General features: G+C 43.0%; 1 protein-coding gene across 1 annotated transcript in view; it reads left to right on the top strand.

The window, feature by feature from the left end:
* Cfap54 (cilia and flagella associated protein 54) overlaps positions 1–26,107 on the top strand; it is a 281,209-nt gene that overhangs the window by 42,311 nt on the left and 212,791 nt on the right. Inside the window, exons 15-20 of the mRNA XM_038314435.1 lie at positions 966–1,042; positions 11,407–11,535; positions 11,875–12,001; positions 14,227–14,307; positions 14,400–14,521; positions 24,315–24,491. Of these exons, the coding sequence (XP_038170363.1) occupies positions 966–1,042; positions 11,407–11,535; positions 11,875–12,001; positions 14,227–14,307; positions 14,400–14,521; positions 24,315–24,491 (713 nt within the window). The remainder of the gene's footprint in view (positions 1–965; positions 1,043–11,406; positions 11,536–11,874; positions 12,002–14,226; positions 14,308–14,399; positions 14,522–24,314; positions 24,492–26,107) is intronic.

Raw genomic sequence — 26,107 nt, 5'->3', positions numbered from 1 at the left:
TTTCAATGAGATGAGGTCTCAGTTAGCCCAGGCTGGCCTTGAACTCACTGTAGCAAAGGCTGCACTTGAACTTCAGATCCTTTTCCCTCTCTCTCTATATATTATGGGCTTGCAAACCTGTGTGACCATTCCTGGCTCATTTTCCTGCCTTTCTACAGTCCGTGATTTCCTTTTCCAAGCTCCTTGCCTTATATTTACTATTTTATTATCTTCTTAGTTTACAAGTCTAAAAAAATATTTTTTGTTTTTTTCTGCAGTCAAGAGATGTTTTCTAAATTATCCATTACTGAAAGCAAAAAAACCAAAATGGCCCCATCTTCTAAAGTCTGTTTCTTATTCAATTTCATTGTTTCATGCAGTTGCTTTTGGAAGATAATTGTTTTACACTATTTGTTCATAACCAGGCTAAATACAGCCTAAGGTGTTTATTCTTTGTTAAGATATTTCCATCAATATTGGAATATGGCCTATTTATGAATTAATATGTTGTTTAGTTGGAATCATTAAATATATTTTTAAAATAGGAAATGTAGTGTTGCCTTAAAGTACTTATAGTTTATATTCCTCTAGTTTGGACTAGACGTCTCTGGTATTTGTCCAAGTCTATAAGGCTGTGCCACTCTTTTAAAGGACTTTATAGGAACAGAGGGATGAGCAGTGACCACAGTCCTGCCACTGTCTTGTTGAGAAACACAATTCTTGAGTTTTTTTTAAAAAATTATTTTATATAAGTTACAACTTTAAGTACACAAAAGAAACATTTTGATATCTTGTCAAATTATAATGATGAGTCATTTATAAATATTATTAATTTAAAAAGATAGCTGATGTAGTAGACCAGTTTAATAACCCAGAATCACCCCTGTACTTCTGTTTTGTCTTCCCCCATCCTTCTGTATTTCTTTGGTATTTGCTCTGTCTTGCTCTCTCTTTTCCTCATCTTTCTCTTTTTTTTTCTCTTTCAGATTCAGCTGCAAAAAAAGTGCCTGAGGAATTCCCTGGGACTCCAAAAGGGATCCCGGAAATTCTTCCAATATTAAAGGTACTGATTGCAGTATTATTATATTATGGGAATTATAATATATAATATATAAAACATAGTATTATATTTTTATGTTATGGAAATCATTGTTAAAAATGTGAATTTTTATTTTCAATATAGAATTTATAGTTGTATAGTGGCTCATTGTAGAAATGTCTCTGAGTATTGAGGCTTTAAGAATTTCTGTTGCTGTGTACTGGTCACTTCAGAGACACCCTCCCACTGGGTCTCTCCTCTAGAACAGGTACTACCCGTTCTACACAAGAGTTTAACGCAGGAACCTAGGCAGTCTTCACGTGTGAGTCTGAGTGTAGGTTGGCACGCATGAAGACAGTGCCTGCAGAAGCCGCAAGAGGGTGTGAGATCACCCAGAGCTAGAGTTACACAGCTGCGAGTCGCTGGGGGGAGGAGGTGTTGGAATGGATAAACTCAGGTCCTTTGAGAGCAGTGGTCACCCTTGGCCAGTGAGTACCTCTCCAACCTGTCGGACGTCTTGCTGTGTCATCGCTGCTTGTTCGGATACGTCCTGAGTCACAGATTTAAAGAGTGGGGGTGCTCCGCTCAGCTCGTGCCTCCCCTCCGGAAGGCTGAAGGAGTTCCTACCTGATTGACATGCACCAAGGATGCTGATGGCACTCAGGAGTGCTTAGTCAGCTTTATGTTGAAGGCAGAAGGGTGGGGAGCTACACGGATGATTCTCACTGTTTGCTTTTCTCACAAGATTTAAATTACTTCTGTACATGACCGTGGCTGTCTAGATCTGAATGGAGATGCCTCCCGTACACAGCCAACATCGGTCTGTTTAGAGGCAGCGTCCAGAGCAGTGCACGGGGCCTTCCCTCTGTGATTCTGGTTCTGTGCTCCACAAACAGAAGTCATGGCGAACAGCCATGATGATTTTAATTAAACACAATAGGTTCCTGTGCTGTGGGATTTCCCAGGGGCCACTTTGCCTATCAGCTGTGTGATTTTCTAAGGAGATGTAGAATACCACGTGCTTTATTATTTGAGAACAAAACACCTCTTATTCATTGTGGAGCATTTACTCAGGGCCCCCGTGTTTTATGGATATCTCTTAAAATGTTTCCCTAGAGAGGAAGTCAGTGAATATTTTGACTTGTCTGATAAACTGTAGACTAAGTTATGAAAATTGCATTGACATTGGGGAGAGTTTAACAATATACAAAACAAAAATATGCAGCTTTACTGTCTTGATATCCTGTGCTGTTTTCCTATGCCCTCATGCCCTCTTTCAGTCTACCTCATATATGTATATCATATGTATATTATATATGTATATCATAGATATGACTTGATATATATATAATATATATATTATATATATATATATATATATATATATATATATACACATGACTTTCTCTGTATGAAATCTCTGGCTGCTCACGAACTTACCTTGTAGACCAGGCTGGCCTTAAACTCACAGAGATTCGCCTGCCTCTGCCTCCAGAGTGGTGGGATTAAAGGCGTGCGCCACCGCCGCCCGGCTCATATTTATAACATGCAGCATTCTATTGCTTTGTCATACCATTCTGGCAGCATTTGCCCTGTTGGTTGCTGTTAGCCCCCCTCACTGCTAACCTTCTGGAAACCTCTGAAGATCTCATAATGAAGCTTAGAAACTGAGTATTTCTGGATAGCTTCCCTTGGGATCCGTGATGGATTGGTTCTGGGATCCTCACAGGTGCTAACGTCAGTGGGTATGTGGTCTCTTTTATAAGGTGATACCGTGTTCATATGTAACCTGGGCGTGCCCTCTTGCATACTTACAGTCTCTAGGTTACTTTTAATACTGAACACAGTGAATTATGTAACTAGTATTCTGAATTGTTTAAAAATCAATGGCAAGAAAATGTCTGTATATGCCCAGAAGGTTCAGTATTTTCCTGATTGTGTGTGTGTGTGTGTGTGTGTGTGTATGCGTATGCCTGTGTGTGTTGATGGTCCTCTGCTTCCTTCAGGGCATGGAGAAGGTCTCAAACAAAGTTTGACCTGACTCCCATCTTCTTCTTCCCCTGGTTGCCTCACAGGTCCATACCCCAGACTGCCCTGTCCCGACCCTCTCAGATCCAGTTGACCCTCACATATGGGATCTCCACCCCAGTGATCGCTACCCTCCACCACTTGATTCTAGTTCACCTTCAGGACCCCTCTTCCTTCTCCTCCACACCCCAGTTTCCCATTTCTGAAACCCATCACCTCGGCCTCAAGGTCATTATTACCCTCCTCCTATCTCAGTGACTCCTTATCCCTAGTGATTTGCCTTGCGACACCCCCATTCCCCTGGTGCGTGCCCTCCAGTGCCCACGGCTTAATTCAGAATCTCTGCCTCATTAATGAGGTAGTCCTCCCTATTCACCTCATGGTCACCAACCCACTTTTTCTCCCTTCCTCTGGGGCAGGCTTCCCCTTTGCCTGGCTGGTCGCTATTACGGGGCCAGTCATTCTCATTTATCTATGCTTTCTTCTAGCCCCTTGCCTTCTCCAGTTCCCCCAGGAATGGATTCGTAAGGTCTCCAGGGTGGCAGTTAACCAAATACTCCTACATTCCTACCTCCTTTGAACACCGGCCCACCAACTCCCAACTCCCCCTCCTCAAGTCATCCCATGCCAACAGGAAGTAGCCAGATCGGAACCAGTGCCCATATAGACAAACAGGCTGGAAGGTTGGGTTGGAACCCCTGCTTGTCCCTGCACAAGCGAGAGAAACTTCCCCCAACTCTGTCTGCACCGAGGAAACTCTAATCATATGGATGGTGCCAATAGCCCAGTTCTGCATTTCGGGCAGCGGATGCGACCCACCTTTCTGACGTGGCCGGCCCACTCCAGTGCCCACCCAGGAGCTTAGCTTTTGACCATACATGGGCAGAGTCCCAGTTCCTGGCTGACATGTCGTCACCTCTCCCTAAGATCTATAAAACCTCCCTCCCTTAGCTGGGGTGTGCAACTTCCCTGGCCCCATTCTTTGTGACCCATGGACTAGCCTGGGAACAAATAAACCTGCACCTATCTGCTTTTAATCTGGTCTCATCCGGCCAGTTACATCAGTAGAAACCTAGCAGTTGAGCCCAGAGATTAGCCGTAAACGTTGTTCCACAGGTGAAACCCACTTAAAAATGTTTAGTGTGCACGCGCGCATGCATCATGGAGCATGTGTGGAGGTCAGAGGACATCGCATGGGAGTTGGTTCTCTTCTTCCGCAATGTGGACCCTGGGCACTGAGCTCAGGTTGTCAGCATGGCTGCAAGTGTCATTACTCACTGAGTCTTCTCACTGAGTCTTCTCACCAGTCCCACAAGTACTCGGCTTCAAAGGACGAGTCCATCTTTCTGCCATACTCGGTAAATCCTAGGAAATTTAGTACCAAGCAGCTCCCATAAAAGGAGCTGTTGTGAATTGACCTTCTCAAACGAACTTTCATTTTCTAATTACGAGGTCCCAGGGGTACACATTTGAATTCTTTGGCTTTAATTGCACCTTATGGGGAGAGCTAGATTTAAGCGAGCTCACGCTGGGAACAGAAACTGGCCTGCATGAGGGCCAGAGGAGACGTAATCGTCCAAGAGTAGTTTGCCCAGGGCTCCCTTGCAGCGCTTACGCAATATGCGGCTTCTCGCTTCTCACTTCAGACACAGTCAATCATAACTTCAACTCAGGAAGGCTCTCAAGGACACTCGAGTTTGAGATTGACAGGTGTAGTGGGCCAGCTCTTGTTCTCCATGCTGTGATGGGGGAGTGCACAGGAACCCATGAGGAAATTATAAAGGACTTGGCTTTTTGGCTTGAACTTTTCTACCAAGCAAAGCCACTAAATAAATGGGTTTCTTGGGTGCCGTTTTTTTCTCGCAACAAAGAACCCAAAGGCCATTGATGAGCTATTGCCACTGTTATTGGAGTTGGAAAGTGTGTTTACTTCAGTATCCTGAGAAATTGCCAAACTGTGACGCCTGTGGTGATGGAAGCGTGAATGACAGGTGTTAACGCTGTGCAGTGCACAGCCTGCTTAGCTGTGGTGGCACATGGTGGCTGGAATACAGGCCACATATGCTGGCATGCGCCAGAGCCTAGCATTTGTTTTGGACAGACTCACTGATGAGTCTTGCCTAGGATGTAGACTGTTTGTCTGAACTTGAATGGATGGTGTGAGCTGTTCAAGCGTCTTAATCTGTGAAATTATAGCTGTACTGTTCTGCCGGGTTGTTATCCTATTTAAATCAACATATTGGCAACACTCTGGAAACTGGTACCTTGTGTATGTTAACTGTTTATGTTTCACGTGAAGTTCTGGACCTTAGCTCAGCTCTCAGATCCACGAGGAAGGGAATTATTGTAGGGAAGTACAGGACTCACATATTCACTTAGCAATCTTTAGGTGAGAAAAATTATATTCCTTGCATCCATGCAAAGTACTACATGAAAAACGTAAGGGGTGCCCTTGTGATGACATGATTTAAAACAGTTTCTAACTTTTGCAGAATATGTAGCATCTATTCAACAAATGGATTAATTATTTAAAAAATGCTGACTAGTGAGTATCAGTCTTCCGGAGCTCTGGAAGTTAAAAGATTGTGCAGTGTAATTATCCCTGGATGGCAAGCAAGTTTTAATTTAGTGTTAGCTATGGTGTTGAGGACAAGATGCATAGAGTGTTGGTGGTGAAGACAACAGAATGTGTATGTGTGTGGGGGGGCTTAGAAAATTTTCAGTGTCAAAAAGGTCTCCCCAGGGCTGGGGCAGTAGCTCAGCCAGCAACGTGCTTGATGAACAAGAGTGAGGACCTGAGTTCAATCTCCAGGACCCGTGCATCAAGTCAGAATGGTGGTTCATGCTTGTAGTCCTAGGGCCAAAGATGCAGAGATAGGCTGATTCCTGGAGCTCACTGGCAAGCTAGCACCTTACCTGAGAGACCCTGACTCAGGAAAGAAGGTAGATGGCCCTGTGTTGACAGAAGTTTCTGTCCTGCCCAGTCCCACAGCCATTCAGTCCCAAAGAAACACACAGAAACTATATTAATTACAACAATTGTTTGGCCAGTGGCTCAGGCATATTCCTAACTAGCTCTTAGATTTTAAATCAATCCATTTCCTTGAACACCAACTCTATTAATTTCTATTAATCTATATATCGTTATGAAGCTGTGGCCTGCCAATAATATTCTGGCATGTTACCTCCTCCACAGCTACATGACGTCTCCCTGACTCAGCCTACTCTCTCTTTATCTCTGTTCAGATTTCCTGCCTGGATTTACTCTGCTAGGCCATTGGCCAGTACAGTTTTATTCATCAACCAATAAAAGCCACACATATACAGAAGGACAACCCACATCACCTCTCCTTTTCTGTCTAATTGAGAGGGAAGGTTTTAACTTTAACATAGTAGAATTACATATACAAAATAGTTATTAAACAAGAATTATAGTTACAATATTTAGTGCATTTTCATTGGGCAAATGAAGGAAACTACTCTATCCTATCTTTGTGAGTCTAAACTTTTATATCTAATTTATCTTTTATCATAACTAAGGAAAACTATAATTGAAACTATCTAGTCCTCAATTCCATCAAAGACCTCAGAAGGATATAGTATTACCTAAGTAAACAAAAAGTGCATTGTAAGCAACCTCCAAAGTTTTAGAAATGACAGAGACATCTCGCTGCCTGGACAGTTACCCAAAGTTCTTTTGTAATGCTGGAGCAACCATCTTCAGCCTACAGGTCCATAATACCTGGCAGACTTTTCAGCAAAGCAGGGAATTTGAAGATCTGCTCTGCTTTGTACTGGCAAAGTTTGTCAGTTGCTTTCGTGACCTGCAGAATGTCTGGCAGGTTCTTCTGTGAAGCAGGGACCCTGAAAGACCATCCCATCTCTTGGAAAGTTCAGCAGTCACTTTTCTGTGGGTCTTTAGTTCATACAGCATACCATCAAGCAGTCCAGGCAAGAGCAGCTTCTTGCTCAAATGGCTAGCCTTGTCACATTAAAGGCAGATTCCATAATGAGTTTCTTCTATGCCCATCAACCTCTCTGAAGCAACTGGTGCTGCCAGAAGCAGACATGCCTCACTGTTGAGAAAAATATAAGTTCCTGAAGCCTTTTAAATGCCATATTCTATGGGTCTTTTGAAAGGTTTGAAGAATTCCTATCCATCTGAAATATATCTCTGTACCTCTGAAAAACCCAATTAACATGACTACAGTTTGACTATTATAGATGACTACCTATTAATCCATAATTTTTAATTATACATTATATTTTTAAATGAGCTGTATAAACATAATACCTTAAACAAGAGTAGAAATATACATATAACAAAATTGACTTTAAATTTGTATTAGTAAACTGAAGTCCATACCAATGTAAAATGTTAATTTCTATATTATATCCCTCTTTTTCCTTTAGAAAGACCTTGAAGGTGACTATTAATCATTCATAATCAGATCCCTTTAAATGAAAACAAATATTTAGAAACAATATTTGGAAATTTGAGTGTAGTTTTTTAGAATACTTCCTGCTGATTTGGGGTGCTATTAATCAGGTTTTTCATGGGGGTATCCTGTGTGGTTGGTCCATCCAGCCAGCAATCCTGAAGCTGTTTGTGGATGTTGAACCATCTGGGCTTTTACTTCAGACAGTCTTGTTTGATCAAACTATATTAGCTGGTAAGGAATCTACAGGTTTCTGTCCTCTGTGGAAACAAAAGCAGAACCTAATTTCCAAACAAACATGTCCTTAGACTTAAATTTTGAAGTCAAGGTACCTATAAAATATATATGTTGGTTTAGCTTAGCAGCCCGTACAATGAAATGTCTCTCTGTAGTTAGGTATTTACAGTCAAAAATTAAAAAAAAACCCAACAACAAAAAAAAACCACAATAATATACATAATTCAAATTCTTTGTGTATTTTCTGTTTTTTGTGACTTTCTTTTTTACTCTATTTCTTTTATTTTTATTTTTAAATTTTGGATTTTTGAGACAGTGTTTCTCTATGTATCTTTGGCTGTCCTGAATCTCACTCTGTAGACCAGTTTGAGATCTCACTGAGATCTGACTGCCTTTGCCTCTCAAGTGCTAAATTAAAGGAATGTGCCACCACATTGGCTACTCTATTTCTTTTTTAAGGATTTTCGCTACCCTTTTCCTTTTCTTTCCCACCGTAAACCATTTAAAGGTGGTTTTAAAAATTTTTTCTGTCTGAATCTGTCTTTACGGTATATCTCTATCTTTTTCTGACAACATGCGTCTTTAGTCTGCTGAACTGCATGGATAGGATTAAAGCTGTGCCTTTGGCGGCTGCCACAATTCTGTTGAGTTTCAAGGTCCCTACTGCCACCAAGAAGACTGCCACCAGCTGCTCATAAACACCATGTAAGTGTTTGGTGGCAGGGCCTCTTAAAAGCTGCACTGTTTTTGGTTTTTGCCACTAACTAGCTAACTTCCTGCTTAGTCAGGAAGCCTCTCTTAAAGGAGCTGAGCCTCTGCTTGCCTCTGGCAAACAGAGCTCAACCTATATAACGCTGCTGCTAAGAAGCTGTGCTTGACTCTGTTCTTTTCTGCTAGAATCCTTTTTTTAAAAAAAAATTACAACACTTTTTAAAGGATATCCCACATCACTCCTGAGTGTATGTGTGCACCTGCACACACACACACACACACACACACACACACACACACACACACACCCTTAATGATCTCTGATTTTGGATGAACAATAACCTAGATGACATAAACATCTCCCTTCTGGAAGATGCCTAGACATTTTTGGCAGAACTGAACAGAATGTCAAATACATAGAATAATTTATAAGAAGGCAAGGAAAATTCTAGAGGCCAAACAGAAACAGGAAGTGAAAACCAGCCTGCAGAGTTTTCATGCAGATTGCTTGAGCATGCAGGTGGGTGCTGCAGTGAGTTGCTGGGCATGCAGGTGGGTGCTGCAGCAGGTTGCTTGAGAATGCAGGCAGGTGCTGCAGCAGGTTGCTGGGCATACATATAGATACTGGAGCAGATTGCTTGATCATGCAGGTGGGTGCCGCAGTGGGTTTCAGGGCATAGTTACAAACAAGCATAGATTTTTTTTTTTAAACAACTATCTAGAAGAAGGAGATAAAACTTCAACTCAGAAAAGATGGAGTTGTCATTGAACCTCCCCATAAAGTTAGAACCTACAAAGGACTCCATCCTAGAAGAAATAAACTGTAAAGGTATATTGGAAGAAAACATTGGTTTTATAGGGAGATCGCAGGTTTAGCCCTGAGAGGAGGAGAGAGTGGGAGGAAGGCTCTCACCCCATTGATTCGCAGCCTTGGCGGTGTCCTCAAGATGCTTTGTTATTTGAACGTGTAACTTGAGTCTTTGGAAACCTCAATGAGCCTGTGACTTTGTGTGGGGATGGATTTACTGAATTATCAAACTGCATATCCAGGGAAGTAAGGCTGACTCAACGTTAGCACCCTATAATGCAGTATAGCACATCCCATATTAAAGAGCCAAGAAAACCATGGCTGTATCAGTCCACAATGAGATGCAAATGAAGCATTTGACCAAACCAGCTGCCAGCCTTTCAAACCAAAACTCTTAACAGCTGGAAATAGAAGGTCTCTTACCCAAGAAGGCACGTTATCCAAAGACTGTCAGTTAGTGTCATAGCTGTGGTACAAGATTAAAAACTGTCCCTTTATTCTGATATAACCACATACATGTTTTAGAAGTCTTAGACAGATGAAGACTGAACCAGGAGAAAAAAAATGCAGTCGAGACCGTTCAGGAAGTGGTAGTTTGGTTTCAAGCACAAACACAACTCTTTGCAGGGCATTTAGTTCTGGCGGCCCACATGTCCTTGAGCACATTTCATGAATAGTGATGGCATGGTCTCCAGAGCGGCTCCTTTCATGCTGTACACACGTGAGTCAGCTGGGCATCCTTGCTTTCCTATCTGTAGCATAGTCACCTTGGGATGACAGGGAACTCCTGGAACCACATCTGCAGTCTGTCACTTCTGTACAGTCCTAGGTGGCAGCTGTTCTGCTAATGAGGAACATTTGATTGATTTTGTAATGAGAGGTTTTTATTCTGTGGTAGCAGAAGGAAGATGGGTTTCACTAGCTATATTGAACATGCTCTTGCCATCTACCCAGACCACTGTGGTGGATGTTTGAGGTTATTGTTGGCTGTCTCTCAGGTTCCCTGAGACACTCCAAGGAAGCTCTTGAGAACTGCAGGAGGTTGGCAGAGATGACTCAACAGTTAAGAGCACTGCCTGCTCTTCCAAAGGTCCTGAGTTCAATTCCCAGCAACCACATGGTGGTTCACAACCATCTGTAATGAGGTCTGGTGCCCTCTAGAGGAAGAGACCTGATCAGTAGTTCTCATCAACTTAGACCATAAAACCCAAGTTCAACAGAACCGCCATACATGGGCTGCCCATGCATGCTGCAGCATTGCTAGGGCATTAAAACAAAAAGTTCTCACTAACAGTTGAAAACCACGGGGAACCTGCGACTCTGTGCTCTGAGCTCCTTTCTGCTGAAGGTACTTAGAGAGCTCGTGGGGCATAACTACACTCTGCCGGAGCCACAAAGGTACCAGCACCATCCTGAGACTATAGTCGAGTGAAGGAAGCATCCAGAAGAATTCATGATGGGGAAATCAAAATGCATTTGAAAATTTAAAAAGCGGTGTTAAATATTGGTCAAGGCACCTGCATGGTGAGAGTGGTAAAAAAAAAAAAAAATCAGAAAACACAAATGAACGATCAACAAAAAAGACTCAGTGGCTCCTGTTGGGGCAGCGAGGCAGAATGAGTCTGTGGTTGGCAGCCCAGGGGGCTTTGGTTTTACCCATGTATGTAAAAGATTCAGAGAAGGGCGTTTGGACATGGCTGATTGTTCTCTGTTCTCTAGACTGCCTGTGAGCATAATGATGCTAAAAAGATGTGTAGACTTTGAAAACCATTCTGTGTTGTGTTCTATGAGCACAAAGTCTACATCTCCATTTCTGAGGTTCTGAGATTTAAAAAAGTAGGACGTTTTCAAATCAAGTATTTGAAAGACTAGCTAAACCCATGTGAACTTTAAGTTTAACATTTACACGTGTGTTTGGTATGACTAGAATTTCGAAGACAATACCTAGAACTCACATGTGTGTTCATGAAAGTTTGATTTTGGAAAATGGTTTAATATATTATTTTTTTCTTCAATGATAGTATTCAGTATTTAGTTGATGCTAAACATATTCAGTAAGAGACGGAGCGTGGCTGACGTTGGGCAAAGTTTCTGCTGTTTGATTTTGAGTGATTGTTAAAGAGTTTCAGTTTTTGCTTTTCGTAATTTTTGTAAAATCATCCTAGCGAGCTCCTGTGGAACAGCTGTTTTATTCATATGAACTCCTGGATAAAGCGATCACTGCGATGAACTGGAATTGCATGCTAACGACTTTGTCGGATGGGTCATCAGTACTCGACCATTGCTATGTCAAGGTAAGAGCGGACAGTCTCACATCAGGTCTATGTTTCCCTTAAGCAGGAAAAGAGCCGGCTTTTCAAGGAGGAACGTAGTGTGGTTTCCTCTCATAGGCTAGAAATAGCTCTTCCCAGAAAAATTCAAGGAAGGATGGTGTCTTTGAGTTTGTCAGTGAAGCAGACATGCTAAGAGAACACGTGTTGTCACGTGAGCCAGCTGCTCAGGGCTAGAAGTGAGCAGAATTAAATGGCTATGAATAAGACAGAACTTGAAAGATAACAAGGCATAGCTAATTTTTTAAGGCTGTCTTGATAACCATTTTCCTTTTTGTCTTCTTCTACTCTCCTGGACTGAAGGCCTCTCATGACATAGACGGGGTTACTTACAAGCCGATCTCAGCGAATAGCTTCATCATGGATCTGCATCTTGAGTTAATCCATGCTCAGCACCGTGTAGCCGTTGTCCTTCTTGACCAACTGCAAGGTAGCGGCCCAGAAGTAACCATACAGAGTACACTTGAAATGTAATTCAGAGGGAGAGCCAATTCATTCTTGTACTTGTGTATTTGTTGCCCACTTTTCCAAATAAGTTTTATTATTTTATTTTTGTTTCTTTGGATTAATATCAACAAATACTTTGGTTTATCAGTTTACACTTTGCATAGCAGGCCAGTATATTTCTAAGAAAATATGATTATATTTGCTTGCTTATTAGTAAGTTACTGTTGTTTTGTTAATTCAATAGAGCAAGTATTTATTTAGTACCTACCAAGATCCTTTGTTTTTACCTTTTTATGTTTCCATCCTTTTATATTTTATTTTAAATGTTTATTTGGTTTTAATAATGGTTTTCTATGTGACCCTTTAGATGTAGAGAGGAGCAGATTATAATGAAAACGTCTCTGCTCATAAGTAAACTGAAAACCCGATAGAGTATTTCTGTTACATAAGCCAGCTTCCCGAGGATAATTAGCCATAAACAGTATTTGAAACTGAAAATATGTGGTTCAGAAATGCAATTTAAAGCTCAATAGAATGATTGTGTCTGGTTTCCTTCAAGAATACTCATTATCTCCTATATCATCCTTCATGGAAGAATGGGGCTTTGTTTGTTCTCAGGGTTACTATTTAATGGTTTACTCTCCAACTGTTGTTCATTAGGTCTTTGAAGGCCAAATGAGTTTTCATGAGGGACCACACACAGATATTGACAGGAGGCCTGAGCTTGATTTTCGTGGAGTTAGTTAAGGTTTCATGCCGTATCCCTGAGTCTCCTTGGCTCTTCTGCTGTTCCTTTATTGATCTTCCACCCTAGCCTGTGATGTTATTTCACCCCTCTATCTTTCTTCACTCAAGTATGCTGCCGCCAGACTCACGCTCCAGCAGTGCTGTTTGTGCCTATCTCACCCAAGAGCGTCACGGTGGGTGCCCACTGATGGCCGCAGCTTTAGACATGACCCATCTATATCTGCACTGAGAGCTTCCCATAAATCTCACCCTTCAGTGGAGTCTGGTTATATCTTCTCACCAGTCACTGTCATTTAGCACTCATTAGTACAAATAATAAAATTCAGCGGAAGGGGTGTGCTGTCAGGGATCTTCAGGAAACCCTATGGCTTAGTCACTATTCTGTTGCTGCGAAGAGATACCATGGCCAAGGAAGCATAAAAGAAGCATCTGTTCAGGGGCTTCCTTACGGTTTTAGAGGGTGAGTCCATGACCATCATGACAGGGGACATGGTGTCAGACAGCAAGCATAACATTGGTTCAGTGACTGAGGGCTGTATCTGGATCCGCAAGGTGGAGGCAAAGAAAGGGAGTGTCTGGGTCTGGCATGGTATTTTGAAACCTCAAAGTCACCCCCAGTGACACAACTCCCCCCACAAGGCCACACTTACTAATCATTCCTAAAAGGTTCCATCAGCTAGGGACCACATCTTCAGATCTATGAGTCTCTGAGGGCCGTTCTCACTCAGACCTCCACACTCTGCATACCTTGTGGGACAGAACCAAAATAGTGCCAGGTCTTTTTTGTGGGCCAGACCTAAAAGTCATCTCCTTTCCTCGTCCCCAGCCAGCACAGCGCCATCCATGTTTCTCTCACCTCTCATCTCTATTGTACCACAGTTCAGTCAGTTCCAGCGGAGCACAAACTGTATACCCGCAGTCCTGTGTGTTTTAGGTGGAAATTGCTAGGCTTTCACTGTCTGGGGAACCTTGTATTTTCCAGGGACTATGGTGACACATGTTTTCTAGAGAGGACCAGGGACAGTTTGGCATTTTATGTAAGAACAAGGTAAAGTAGACTCTTGTTCCAAAGTGATTTTTCTTGAGATGAAACAGAAAATTAAATATTTTTATAATGTGAAAATTCTATGTCCTGAAGTACACCACTAGAAAAAGAAAAGAGGAGGTGACGTTGAAACTACAACCTGCCTGGTGTGGTGGCACAAGCCTGTAGTTGTAACGTGTGGGAAGCGAGAGCAAGCAACAAATTATCAGTTCAAGTCCTGCCTGGGCTGCATAGCAAGTTCAGGACCAGCCTGAGCCAAATAGGGAGATCATGTTTCAACCAAAAATAAACCAAGGTCTGGACTTAAGAGCGTAGTGGTAGAGCCCATACCTGGCATGCCCAAGGTCATGGGTTTGTTCCCCAGCATGGAAAACAAAAGGTTTCCCGTTTGGTTTATAATCGGAGATGATCTTCAGTTTTGCAGATTCCAACTGTTAGCACAAATCCCAAAGGTGTGGAAAAAGTAAAAGAACCTACAAACCCCGAGTGTTTCTCAGGTAGGCGATTCGTGTCTTGTCAGTTGTAGTTCAAAAAATTTAATGATAACATTCATCTTGGTCTTTTAGTAACTATTTGTTTGCCTTTACAGAGTTAACTGTAATGAATAAAATCAAGAAGAACAAGCTTTATAAAGCAAGCTACCTGATGCAGAAGGCCCTTTTACTGTTTGAGAAAGACACAGACTGTGTGACTCCTCAGAAGTTGTTGATGGTAATATTTCATTTTTCCACTTCTTCTTCTAGTCCTGGCATCTAACTTGTGTTAAAATGAGTGATTTGTGTATCTATCTTTCAAAAACTTGCTTTGAGCTGGGTGGTGGTGTCGCACATCTTCAATCCCAGCGCTCGGAGGCAGAGGCAGGAGGATCTCTGTGAGTTCGAGGCCAGCCTGGTCTACAAGAGCGAGTTCCAGGACAGGCTCCAAGGCTACAAAGAAACCCTGTCTTGAAAAGCAAGCAAGCAAGCAAGCAAACAAACTAAAAACAAAACAAAACAAAACAAAACCAAGCAACCAAACAATATTTTGTTCTTTGGTATCTGATTATGAACTTCCTGGCCACCTCACATGGAGTGGCCTGATCAGGGGGACTAAGCTCTACCTCAAGTCCTGAACTGTTTGGAAATGAATGTTTTTGTTTCTAGAGACAACTGACATGGGAGGGACACCAACTAAAAGGAGGATGAGTCAAAATAGGGGAAATTCAAATTGGAGCAACACTAGCCCTTCTAGTGCATTCTTTGTGTCAAAATTAAAATGCATACAGCCTATTGACTGGGGTAGTTTCATCCAGACAGAGGCAGCTAACATATAGAGCAATATTCTTGATGTCTTTTAAGAAATGTCGCGTTGGGGATGGAACACAGGCCCCATGTATGCTGAGCCCTCTACCCGGAGCCACTCCAGATCTGATCTTGTTGCTACCATTAATGTGGTCTCATGCTGGGAATTCTTTTGTCTTTTCTCTGATTTATGATAGGAGGTTTGAGTAGAACTTTCTGAAGGCAGTCACGTTGCATGTTAGGAGATCTTCATTTTGCCCCATGCATGACCTATGAAAGTTTGATAGCATGATCTGTGTTTGTTAGCATCCTAGCACTTCAAGAAAATGTGTAGAGCTACACACCTTAAAAGGAACTGTGTTTTTCCTGGTCACTTAGTCTGTGCTTTTGGGTCTGTGGTGGTGATCCAGTAGAGCTGGGTGGAAGCATTTGCTGTCAGGGAACCCATTCATTGCCTAGTGGCCAGGAAGGAGAGAGGGGGAGTCCTAATATCCCCTTTAAAAGTGCGTCCCCATGTTAAAGGTCTCACTGCCTTCCAGTAAAGGGCCATTGATCAAACCTTTAACATATGGGACTTTGGGAGGCATCCCGTATCCTTGTGGGAAGATTTGCATGTCTTCAGATCTGCACATGTTCAGTTCTGTTTTCTCGGCAGACAACTCGTGGCTGTGTACTTAGAGGCCGTCGGCATTCCAGTCCCATTTCTAGGGAGAATAAGATGTAATTTCTTTAAACAGTACTGCTCTAAGGACTAAACCCACATGCCCTTGGAGCCTGGTGAGATTGAGACCTTTGATGCTTCCTTCCTGCTTCCATAATACACCACTTCCTTGTTATAGCTCTACTTCCATCGAGGCAGGGGAGGAAGAGAGTGGGGGAAGGGAGTCTAAGTTCCCAGTTCTTTTTATTTCCTAAGACTGTTGGAACTCGAGAAGAATTATGAGTATCATGTCCTAAGAAGCCCCATGAGATGTGCTTTGAGGCGCTATTCTTTACAAGGGATTGTGCTAGCCAGGAGCATGTTGAATATTTATCTTGAGGTCCCGGATCTTCGATAGTCTCCTCTGCTCCTCAGTGGCAGCTTTCATCCAAGTGTTCTGGTGGCATGATCGCTCCTTGGGGCACTCTCCTAAACAGCACAGTTATGACTCAAATAATTGTCAAACTTTCATTCCTTATAGAAGACAAATAAACTCCTTTCCCCTGGCAATCATTCTCTCCCGAAGAATATCACAAAATGTTTTACATTATCAGGGTCCTGTAATAAAATTGTCCCCAAATCAGTAATTGATGTGTCACCTGATGTCATAAAAAGGCATGAAAAGCTTGGGTCTCTTAGGAACTCTTAAATAATTCATTCTCTGTTTTGGTTTTTCGAAAGTTTTCTGCCCTTATGGAAACATAATCATATCAAGTGTCTGTGATCCCAAACCGATTAAAAGTGAGCCAATGTGTGGCCGCAGACAAGGGTCAGACTTTTGATAATGCTAGCTTCCCAAATGGGACGGATGGCTTCTTTTCTTGTGTAGAGGAATGCCTTTATCCCATCCTCCTGCCTTGACTATTTGACTCTGTAATCTGCTTTGGCTTTGCCCATGATGTCATGTCTTTATTGTAACGGATGGCACCTAGCACCTCTACTGGATGCTTTTCTCCCTTTGAGTCGAGCAGCCACCATGTGGCTTATGTTAGACCATTAGTTCACTGAGGAGTCTACCAGATGACCTTTCGGCATCTTAGCAGAGAGACTTAGATGCTCCTAAGGGATTTTGGGGCCGTGTTCTATGATGCTGCTTCCTGCATTCCCCTCTTCAAATATCACTGAAGGAGGAATGACTTCCTCCCCATTAGCTATAATCTGTTAGAACATGGGTACTAAAGATGCAAAAGGGGCCTATTGACTGCTCCCTTCTTGGAAGCTGAAACCTCAGTAGCAGTATGAAAAGATTGCAACTCCAGGGTACACACCCTGGAGCAGCCCCTTGCTGGACACAGAGTCTCTCTGTGTCCTCTGCAAGGGAACGGAGCTTACAACCCCTCTATTGCTATGCCTGTGTGCTGATGAGAAGGCCGTGACCCTGTTCCGGGGATCCTCTGTCCCTCAGATCCCCACTTCATTTCCTCTGCAGCTTCTGTTGCCAAGAAACTCAACTGTCGCATCTGTTTTTCTCCTAATACTGTCTGCTGGAGCTGAAGTAAATCTGCAGCTGAGGTAAAAACCAGAAGCATCAAATCCTGGTGTTAGTACCCCCAACTCTAAGCAAGGGAGCATTGTGGCTTAGCAGAGTCATTTTTATTATTGATACAGCATGTAATTGTGTAGTCCCATTTTGGAAGCAGAGCTACGAGGGAAACCAGAGCCACTGGAAGTTCTTGTAAGTCCCGGCTTTAATATTTGCAGAATTTATGTTTGTGTTTCTATCCTATGAACTGAACTGGCAGTAATTGAGTTTATTTCTTTTTCTTATTTATGGAATTTCAGTCAATTCAATTCTGTTTGTTTGTCTTGAGGGAAATATGAATCTTTTTTTCCTGAGACCCTCTAAGTTCTCTGTCGAAGTCTCCCTTTCGGAAGAGCAGAGGCCTTTTTGATTCTGACCCTTCTAATGAGTGAAGGGAGCAGGCAAATGCACGTTGGCCTAAGTATGGCCATTTTGCCTTCAGGTTCCCTAGCCCTGGGGGAGTGAGAACTTTTCAATGGCTGACCAACGTCTTCCCTAAATCACAGAAATAGTCATTGTGTAACTTTAGTTCTCTGGAAGCATCATGGCTGTTCCTAACAACGGAAGGAACAAATGGTTCGATTGGTTGAACTGAAAGGCATGCATTGCATGTCAATTGACAATGATGGAACATTCAAGGGAGTTCTAATCTCTGAATCCTGATGAAAATTCGTGAAAAATTGTAACTGTAACTTGGCAACTAATGTTTGTGATTTTTGGCTGATAAACCCCACTCACTTCTGCCCCGCTCAGGGATGTCAGCAGAAACAAGGCTCCCGAATCCCTGTCCTGCGGCCCTGATGGATCAGTGACCCGCTTATGTGGTGAACTATTAAAGTCCTTGGAGCCATAAGTGGCACAAAACTGTCTGGATGTAACAATGAGGTCATGGTTTGAGCCCTGGGTTTCAAACCCTGACAACGGGTTTGGGCATAGTTACATAGCAGAGGTTTTCTTTTCATCTGTCCTAGGTACAGTGTAGTGAATTTATCTGGTTTACCTTCCCAAGGTTATTTTTCTGTTTATCTTTGCATTTCAATACAGTAGCATGATGTTAGGAGTATAGGGTTTGGGTAGAGTTCTGGTTCTGCCAGAGATTGGCTGTGTGTCCTGTGTTAGTGATAGCCTCTTAACTCTTAAAATATTCTTCTATTAATTGTGGTGATGCACACCTTTAATCCCAGCACTTGTGAGGCAGAGGCAGGTGGATTTCTGTGAGTTTGAGGCCAACGTGGTCTACACTGAGAGTTCCAGGCTAGACAGTACTACATAGTGAGACCCTGTCTCCAAAAAAACCAAAAACAAACAACAAAAGAAAACAAAATCCAAAACAAAACAGTAAAATATTTGTCTATTAAAGGGAGGTTCTTAGAAAGACTTGATGAAATGGCACATACAAAATTCTTAGCTTTTGGCACAGAGTGAACAGTCCATAAGAGGCAGCCGTTATTATTATAATTGTTATCATTATTACTCCACCCGCACTTTAAGTGCTCGGTCGCATTTGATGAGAATTGTTGTCTGAGCCTTGGCTGTATTAATCGTCATGAGATGACACATCCCTTTCCATGCCTGTTCTTAGCATTATCTTTGAAGCCATGATTTTTATCCTCTGCAATATTCCTGGCTACGGTTCTTGGGAGATGACTTAATCTACCTCTCGTCTCCTTCCGAGGGGTACCTCATCACGCTGGGACGTGGAATGTTCCTCAGGGAGGTCTCCTGTAGTGAACGTGGCACTCCGTCCCCACAGCATCGCGATCGCTGTTTACATACATCTTAATCACACCCTCAGGAGGGCACTACATCTTTCCATTAGTGTCGTGATGCCCTGTGGGCAGCAGGCCCGTGTCCGATGTATTTAATGTCAGCCTGTTTTCATAAGCATTGGCACACTTCTAAGAGAGGCAGGTCTCCTTTTTCTCTAATGGAACTATAGGCAGAGACATTTGCATTCATCCAAAAATACTTTGGGCCTCAGTTTATGCAGCCCACGGACACACAAGTGACTGTGGATAGCATGGTTGCTTCCTTTGCGTGCCGCCACGGAAACCCCTTTGCTTTGAGGGACCTGGTTAACCTTTTTCCTTGGTCAGCAAAGAGTCTTTTCTTCCTTGAGGTTTGGGAAGCCCTTCTAATTCCCAAGGGCTGTCAGGAGAGCATGTGGCGTTAGCTATTTTCATCACCCGCCATGTCTGGGAAGGCAAGTGTGTGAGCGGACACTGGGAAGAGCTGACTCTGCGGATTCTGCAGTTGTAAGACCTCGGCATCCGGAAGCATCACTGTAGATAACACTCAGGTCTTTATTGACACCCTTTCAAAATTGACTTCAGCTGTTTTTGAGATGTTTTTCTTTCTGGATCCCCCCACCAGATATTTCCTTCCATGTGGTTGAAGGTCTTAAATCACCCCCAGACACTCTCCCGTGAATGGATGTTACTAGCAGCTGCAGGATTTGCCTTACTGAGCGGGGAGTTTATTTTTAACAAGCATTAGAGTCTGCCTTCATTTCTGTCATGGACTTTATTTGACTCAAATCTGGGACTTTCTTTTGGACTGTCCTTTCACTACTTTTTCATACAAATGTTGATATTTCTGCTCACCTATTTTAAATTGGGCCACAGGATCTGAGTCAGGGATCTCCTCTGAAAGTTGGTCAAGACTCAGTCAGAGCATTTTTTTTTTATCATGTAGTTTAAAATGTATCGTAGTAAACACCCTTCTCCACCATCATGGTTCAGTGTGGCTTTCCTTTAGAACCCAGTGGCTGCATCAGAAGAGATAAACAAGGCAGCATGCCTGACGTCAAGGCATCCATGACTAGGCATGGACATTTGGGTACACAGATCGCGTATGGTCCAGAACCCACTGAAGTAAAGTCAGTGAAGATGCATAGGGAGGGATGCCTGGGATCATGGGGTAGCCATGGAGATGTCAGTGGAGGTGATGCTCCAGTAGGGCTTGAGCCAGCAGAGAAGATGTGATGTTGCCTGGGAAGGGGGAATTGCATGGGAGTGCATGGTTTTAAAGGTTTAGTCTAAATAGAGAGGAACACAAGACAGTCAAGAGTAGACGGGGAGCCAGAAGGTATGTCCATGACCTTCACAAAAGCTCCTTGCCCTTCAGTGGATAGATGCTAGAGGTTGTTTTCAGAGTCAAGACAAGAAGTTGAGGAGACCAGAGAGTGAGCAGAAAACCACCTCTTTGTTATAACATAGAGCAGGCAGTAGGTCGATGCAGTGGGTCGTTTGGTTTTGGAAAGGAGTGGACGTAAGATTACCCTTCCCGAATGCGCTTTAGTAGGTGATCCAGCCTTCTGACCAGGCTTTGAGGTTGGAGACAGCCAGGAGAGCATTAGGACATCCTAGAGGAGGAAGCATGAAGGGGCCTTCAGGGAGAGAGACAGTCTTCCCTGGGGGGGGGGGAACAAACCACCACGAGGTACCTCATTAGGAGAGACAGCTGCCAGGTACAGCGTGAGAGGAAAGCCGGCAGAGCCCCTGAACATGGGACGTTTTCCGGCTCTGGGAGACTTTCATGGCGGGTCAGTCAGAGGTTCCACACCAGAAAAATCTAACTTGGCCCTGTCAGGGGCCTGAAGAATCTGGTACCAGGTAAGAAAATAAGCATATTGCAGCTATGGAGAGAAGATGCTGAAGGAGCAGCAGGTCCTGTCACCTCACCAAGTCTCTGCGTTCGAGGGCGTGGCCTGACTTCTGTGGGAGGATGAGAGGCCACCGGAGAGTTTGTGATGTGTCGTTTCTTACCAGAAGCAGTGGTTGACAGTCCTTGCTGCGCTTCAGGATCATCCAAAACTTTTGTTAATGTTACATATATTCAAGTCCTACTTCTGGATTTTTGTTTTGTGTTATTGATGGGGCATCCTGGGATACCCTGTTCTGAGATAAGAAAAAAAAGCAAGGCCTTTCTAAATGGGCCTTGTGTATGGCTAAGACTTGTGACCTTCAGTGCAGAACTCTTCCCCAAGCTTTAGAGAAGTAGAATTTTAAAAGTTGCATATTTGCAGATACATTTTAGTTACTGCCCGTGATTTTAGATCTGGGTGCCAACCACTCAAACACAGCATTAAAACGACAAGGTAGTTTTAATTTTAATGTAGGCCAACCTTTATTATTTTAGGGAAAGCCGTGTCTTTTTTTATTTTATTGATTTTTATTGAGCTCTATATTTTCTCTGCTCCTTTCCCTGCCTCTCCCCTCACCTTCAACCCTCTCCCAAAGTCCCCATGTCCCAATTTACTCAGGAGATTACTTCCCATGTAGATTAGCTCTATGTATGTCTCTCTTAGGGTCTCATTGTTGTCTAGGTTCTCTGGGATTGCGATTTGTGGACTTGTTTTCTTTGCTTTATGTTTAAAAACCACTTATGAGTGAGTACATGTGATAATTGTCTTTCTGGGTCTGGGTTACCTCACTCAAAATGATGTTTTCTAGCTCTATCCATTTGCCTGCAAAATTCAAGCTGTCATTATTTTTTTATGCTGTGTAGTACTCCATTGTGTAAATGTATCACATTTTCCGTTTCTGTTCTTCGGTCGAGCGGCATTTAGGTTGTTTCCATGTTTTGGCTATGACAAACAAAGCTGCTATTAACATAGTTGAACACATGTCCTTGTGGCATGATTGAGCATCTTTTGGATATATACCCAAAAGAAGTATTACTGGGTCTTGAGGAAGGTTGCTTCTTAATTTTCTGAGAAATCGCCACACTGACATCCAAAAGGGCTGTACCAGTTTGCATTCCCACCAGCAATGCAGGAATGTTCCCTTTACCCCACAACCTCTCCAGCATAAGTTGTCATCAGTGTTTGTGATCTTGGCCATTCTTACAGGTGTGAGATGGAATCTCAGAGTTGTTTTGATTTGCATTTCTCTGATGACTAAGGATGTTGAACATTTCCTTAAGTGTCTTTCAGCCATTTTAGATTCCTCTGTTGAGAGTTGTCTGTTTAGGTCTGTCTCCATTTTTTTTTTATTGGATTATTTCTTTCGATGACCAATTTCTTGAGTTCTTTGTATATTTTGTATATCAGACCTTTGTCTGATGTGGGGTTGGTGAAGATCTTTCCCACTCTGTAGGCTGTCATTTTGTCTTGTTGACTGTGTTCTTTGCTTTACAGAAGCTTTTCGGTTTCAGAAGGTCCCACTTATTAATTGTTTCTCTCAGCATCTGTGCTACTACGGTTATATTTAGGAAGTGGTCTCCTGTGCCACTTCAAGTGTACTTCCCACTTTCTCTTCTATGCAGTTCAGTGTGGCTGGCTTTATGTTGAAGTCTTTGATCCATTTGGACTTGAGTTTTATGCATGGTGATAGATGTGGATCTATTTTCATTCTTCTACCTGTTGATATCCAGTTATGCCAGACCATATGTTAAATAAATATGCTTTCTTTTTTCCATTTGATATTTTTTGCTTCTTTCTCAAAAATCAGGTCTTCGAAGGTGTGTGGAATAATATCCGGGTCTTCGATTCCATTCCATTGGTCCTCCTGTCTGTTTTCATGCCAGTACCAGGCTGTTTTCAGTACTGTAGTTCTGTAGTAGAGTTTGAAGTCAGGGATTGTGATGCCTCCAAAAGTTCTTTTATTGTACAGGATTGTTTTTGGCTATCCTGGGTTTTTTGCTTTTCCATATGAAGTTGAGTACTGTTTTGTCGAGGTGTGTGAAGAATTTTGCTGGGAGCCCTGGTCTTATAATCTGTACGTATGCACGGTGCTGGTTTGAGCACTCAGCCTTGAGCAGCACTTTGGTGCGTACTCAAATGCTGTGAGTCTTTTCTTTATCGTGCTTGAAGTCCAGGTCTCCAAATGGAAACTTCAAACTCTGTATGTCTCCTGTAGGAGAGACGGCATGGGCATCTTGCAGCAGAAGGGGAGTGCTTGGGATTCAGAAGACAGACATCTAGCCTTCTTATAAGTAGGAACTTCTCTTTTGCATTTGTTACCAACGGGTAGAGCTTCAGAATACAGTGGAATGGTAGCCTTCCGTCTCTTTGCGGGCTTCACTGGAGATCCCCTTAGTGTTTTGTAAGGAGCACTGAGAGCCATCTTAGTGCTTTGTCTATTAACTAAACTTAATGTTTTAACATTTTCCTAGCTTAGTGAGTTTTTTGAAATGAGTACTATATTTTAAAATGTTCAACTATCTTTAAAAATAGTAATGGCTTTTTATTTTGTGTGTCTGAATATTTGCCATGTGTATGCCTGGTGCCTGCAGAGGCCAGAGAGGTCATTGGCTCTCTGCAACTGGGATTGGATTATAGAAGGTTGTGAGCCACTCCGTGGGTGCTGGGAACAAGCCAGGGTCCTCCGGAAGAATAAACCACAGAAGGCAAATATAGAAATATATTTGCTTTGCTTGGGATTATTGAGACTAAAATATTGCTATTATTATTTTAACTGGTGTAATTAGTATTGTTAGGAAATTTACACATCCTTGTTGATACAGGTTATCTGGTTTTTAAAATACTGTTTAGATCTGAAAGTTAGGCACTGTTTCTGTGTATAACTGTTTGAAATAATGATTGCTTTGCCTTCAGAATTACAGAATCCTGAAAATATCTTTATCTGTTTTAACTCATTTTGATGATATAAATCTTAATCACATCCCTTTCAAAAACCACACGTATCAACATTGTATTTCCTGAGGGTTACATGGTAAATGGTGTTTGTGGGTGTAAATGCAGGTGACTTTCAAAGCATAACAAAGTATGAGGGTTGATAACCAGAGGATTTTAATCCAGAAATGTCTCCTGTTGAGATATGACCATCGCATTTAGACGTATGCATCTGAATGCATTGATGAGGTTTATTCAGTAGTCTGTTACCGTCCTGCCAAAGCCACACTGGCATATATACGCGTGCCTTGGAGGTTCCAGAAACGGCATATAGAAAGAGAGCCTTTACCACAAGGGAATGCTGCAAATACAAAGGAGGCCCAAGATCCCGGAATGTATTTTTCTATTTTCACACTTGGTTACAGGAAGCGTACGCCTTAATTGAGAGGACTGAAGCAGAACAAAGCGCCCTCTATTCCCACCAGAAGTTCTTGGAGAGTCCAAAGACAAAGAAGAGCCGGCTCCCTCCCCCACCCATCCTGCTGGCCCGGACCCACTGCTCTGTGACTCTGAAACCCGCTCCCTTTTTTTCAGACGCCAAGGTAAGGTGCCTTCCTCATGCCATGTTGACCTAAGCACTATCATAACTGTAGAAACGGTAGAAAAATGGTCCCCAGTGGCGCTGCTGTGCGCTGACAGTGAGTTCAAGGTGGAGCGAGGGCTGAAGTGGAATTGGAGGGCGGTGGAGAGGGTAGTTCCTCCGAGAGCCAACACCGGAGACAAAGCAACAAGACACGGGAATTTGAAAGCTGTGGGTCCAGCGCCTTGGTTCTCAACCTGTGGGTCGCGACCTCTTTGGGGGTCACATCTCAGACATTTACGTTATGATTCAATAGCAGTGGCAAAATTACAGTCAAGAAGCAGCAGCAAAAGTAATTGTGTGGCTGGAGGTCCCCACAGCATGAGGAACTATATGAAAGGATCGCAGTGTCAGGAAGGCTGAGGGTCTCTGGTCTAGAGATACTGTGACAGGTCCCCTCAGGTCACTGTGGCAACAAGTGACAATCCACACATCTCCACAAATCTATGCATTTATTAGGATGAACCTCGTCTCCCATCCCGGAGTCCCGGAACTCGGCCCGAATGGGAATAACACTTGGGATTTCATTTCCTAAGAAGAAATTGGCTCCAGCTGGTTTATATTTTAAATATTGCTCCTTCCTCTTTAGGTGCTCTTTGATGTTGTACTACAATACAATCCTATCTTTGATTATCTTCAGGGCATTTTGCACGCAGAGCCTTTGAAGTCAAGCACATCTAAGTTTGAAACTCCAGCTTCCTCCCTTTCCTGGCAGCACAATTTTAGGAAGGCCAAATAGTTTGAAGATTCCTTCTCATTTGTAAAGTAAAGTGTGTTTATCGTGGCAAGAAGCTGGCACAAGGCTGGGGCCGTAGGTAATTAGTAGGGGGCTTGTCCAGCACTCAGGAAGCCCCTGTTCTGTCCCCAGAGTCACGTGAGCTGCGCGTGCTGCCCCGTGCCTGTAATCTCAGCACTTTGGAGGTGGAGGCCGAAAGACCAGTTTGTGGTCCTTCCTGCCTCTGCAGCAAGTTCAAGGCCAGCGTGAGACCCCCATTTTAAAAATAAACTGAACTAGCCGGGCAGTGGTGGCACGTGCATTTAATTCCGTCACCCAGGAGGCAGAGGCGTGCAGAACTCTGTGAGTTCAAGGCCAGCCTGGTCTACAGAGCGAGGTACAGGATAGCCAGGGCTACACAGAGAAACCCTGTCTCAAAAAAAAAAAAAAAATAAGCAAACAAAAATGAGAAAGGGAGTGGAGAGAGAGAGAGGGAGAGAGAGAATAAACTGAACTAATATATAGCATTCTCGACAGATTAGCCGATGACTTTCTACTTTTGTTAAACATATGTAATAGGATTTATCAGAGCAATTACTGGAGTTATGGGCCGTGACTGCATTATTTCGCAATATTTTTTATGAGTTGGGTACAATGAGATTTTTTTCTTTTGAATGTCAGCTGTCAAGTTCTTTGTGCGCTCACGGGCACCAGGCAAAGCATGGATAGGGTGTGGTTCATTCTTGCGTGAGTTAGGTGGGTGGGGGCGGCCTTTCTTTAGAAGTAGTGTCACCTTCATGTTGCTTTGTTCCCTGTGGGAGTAGAAACAGCACCACTTTAGGGCTAGGAGTTCCACCTTGGAG

The sequence above is a fragment of the Arvicola amphibius genome, chromosome 17 (assembly GCF_903992535.2).
Source record: "Arvicola amphibius chromosome 17, mArvAmp1.2, whole genome shotgun sequence".
NCBI lineage: Eukaryota > Metazoa > Chordata > Mammalia > Rodentia > Cricetidae > Arvicola > Arvicola amphibius.
The sequence above is the reverse complement of the archived record's forward strand: the minus strand, read 5'-3'. Positions and strand labels throughout refer to the sequence as shown.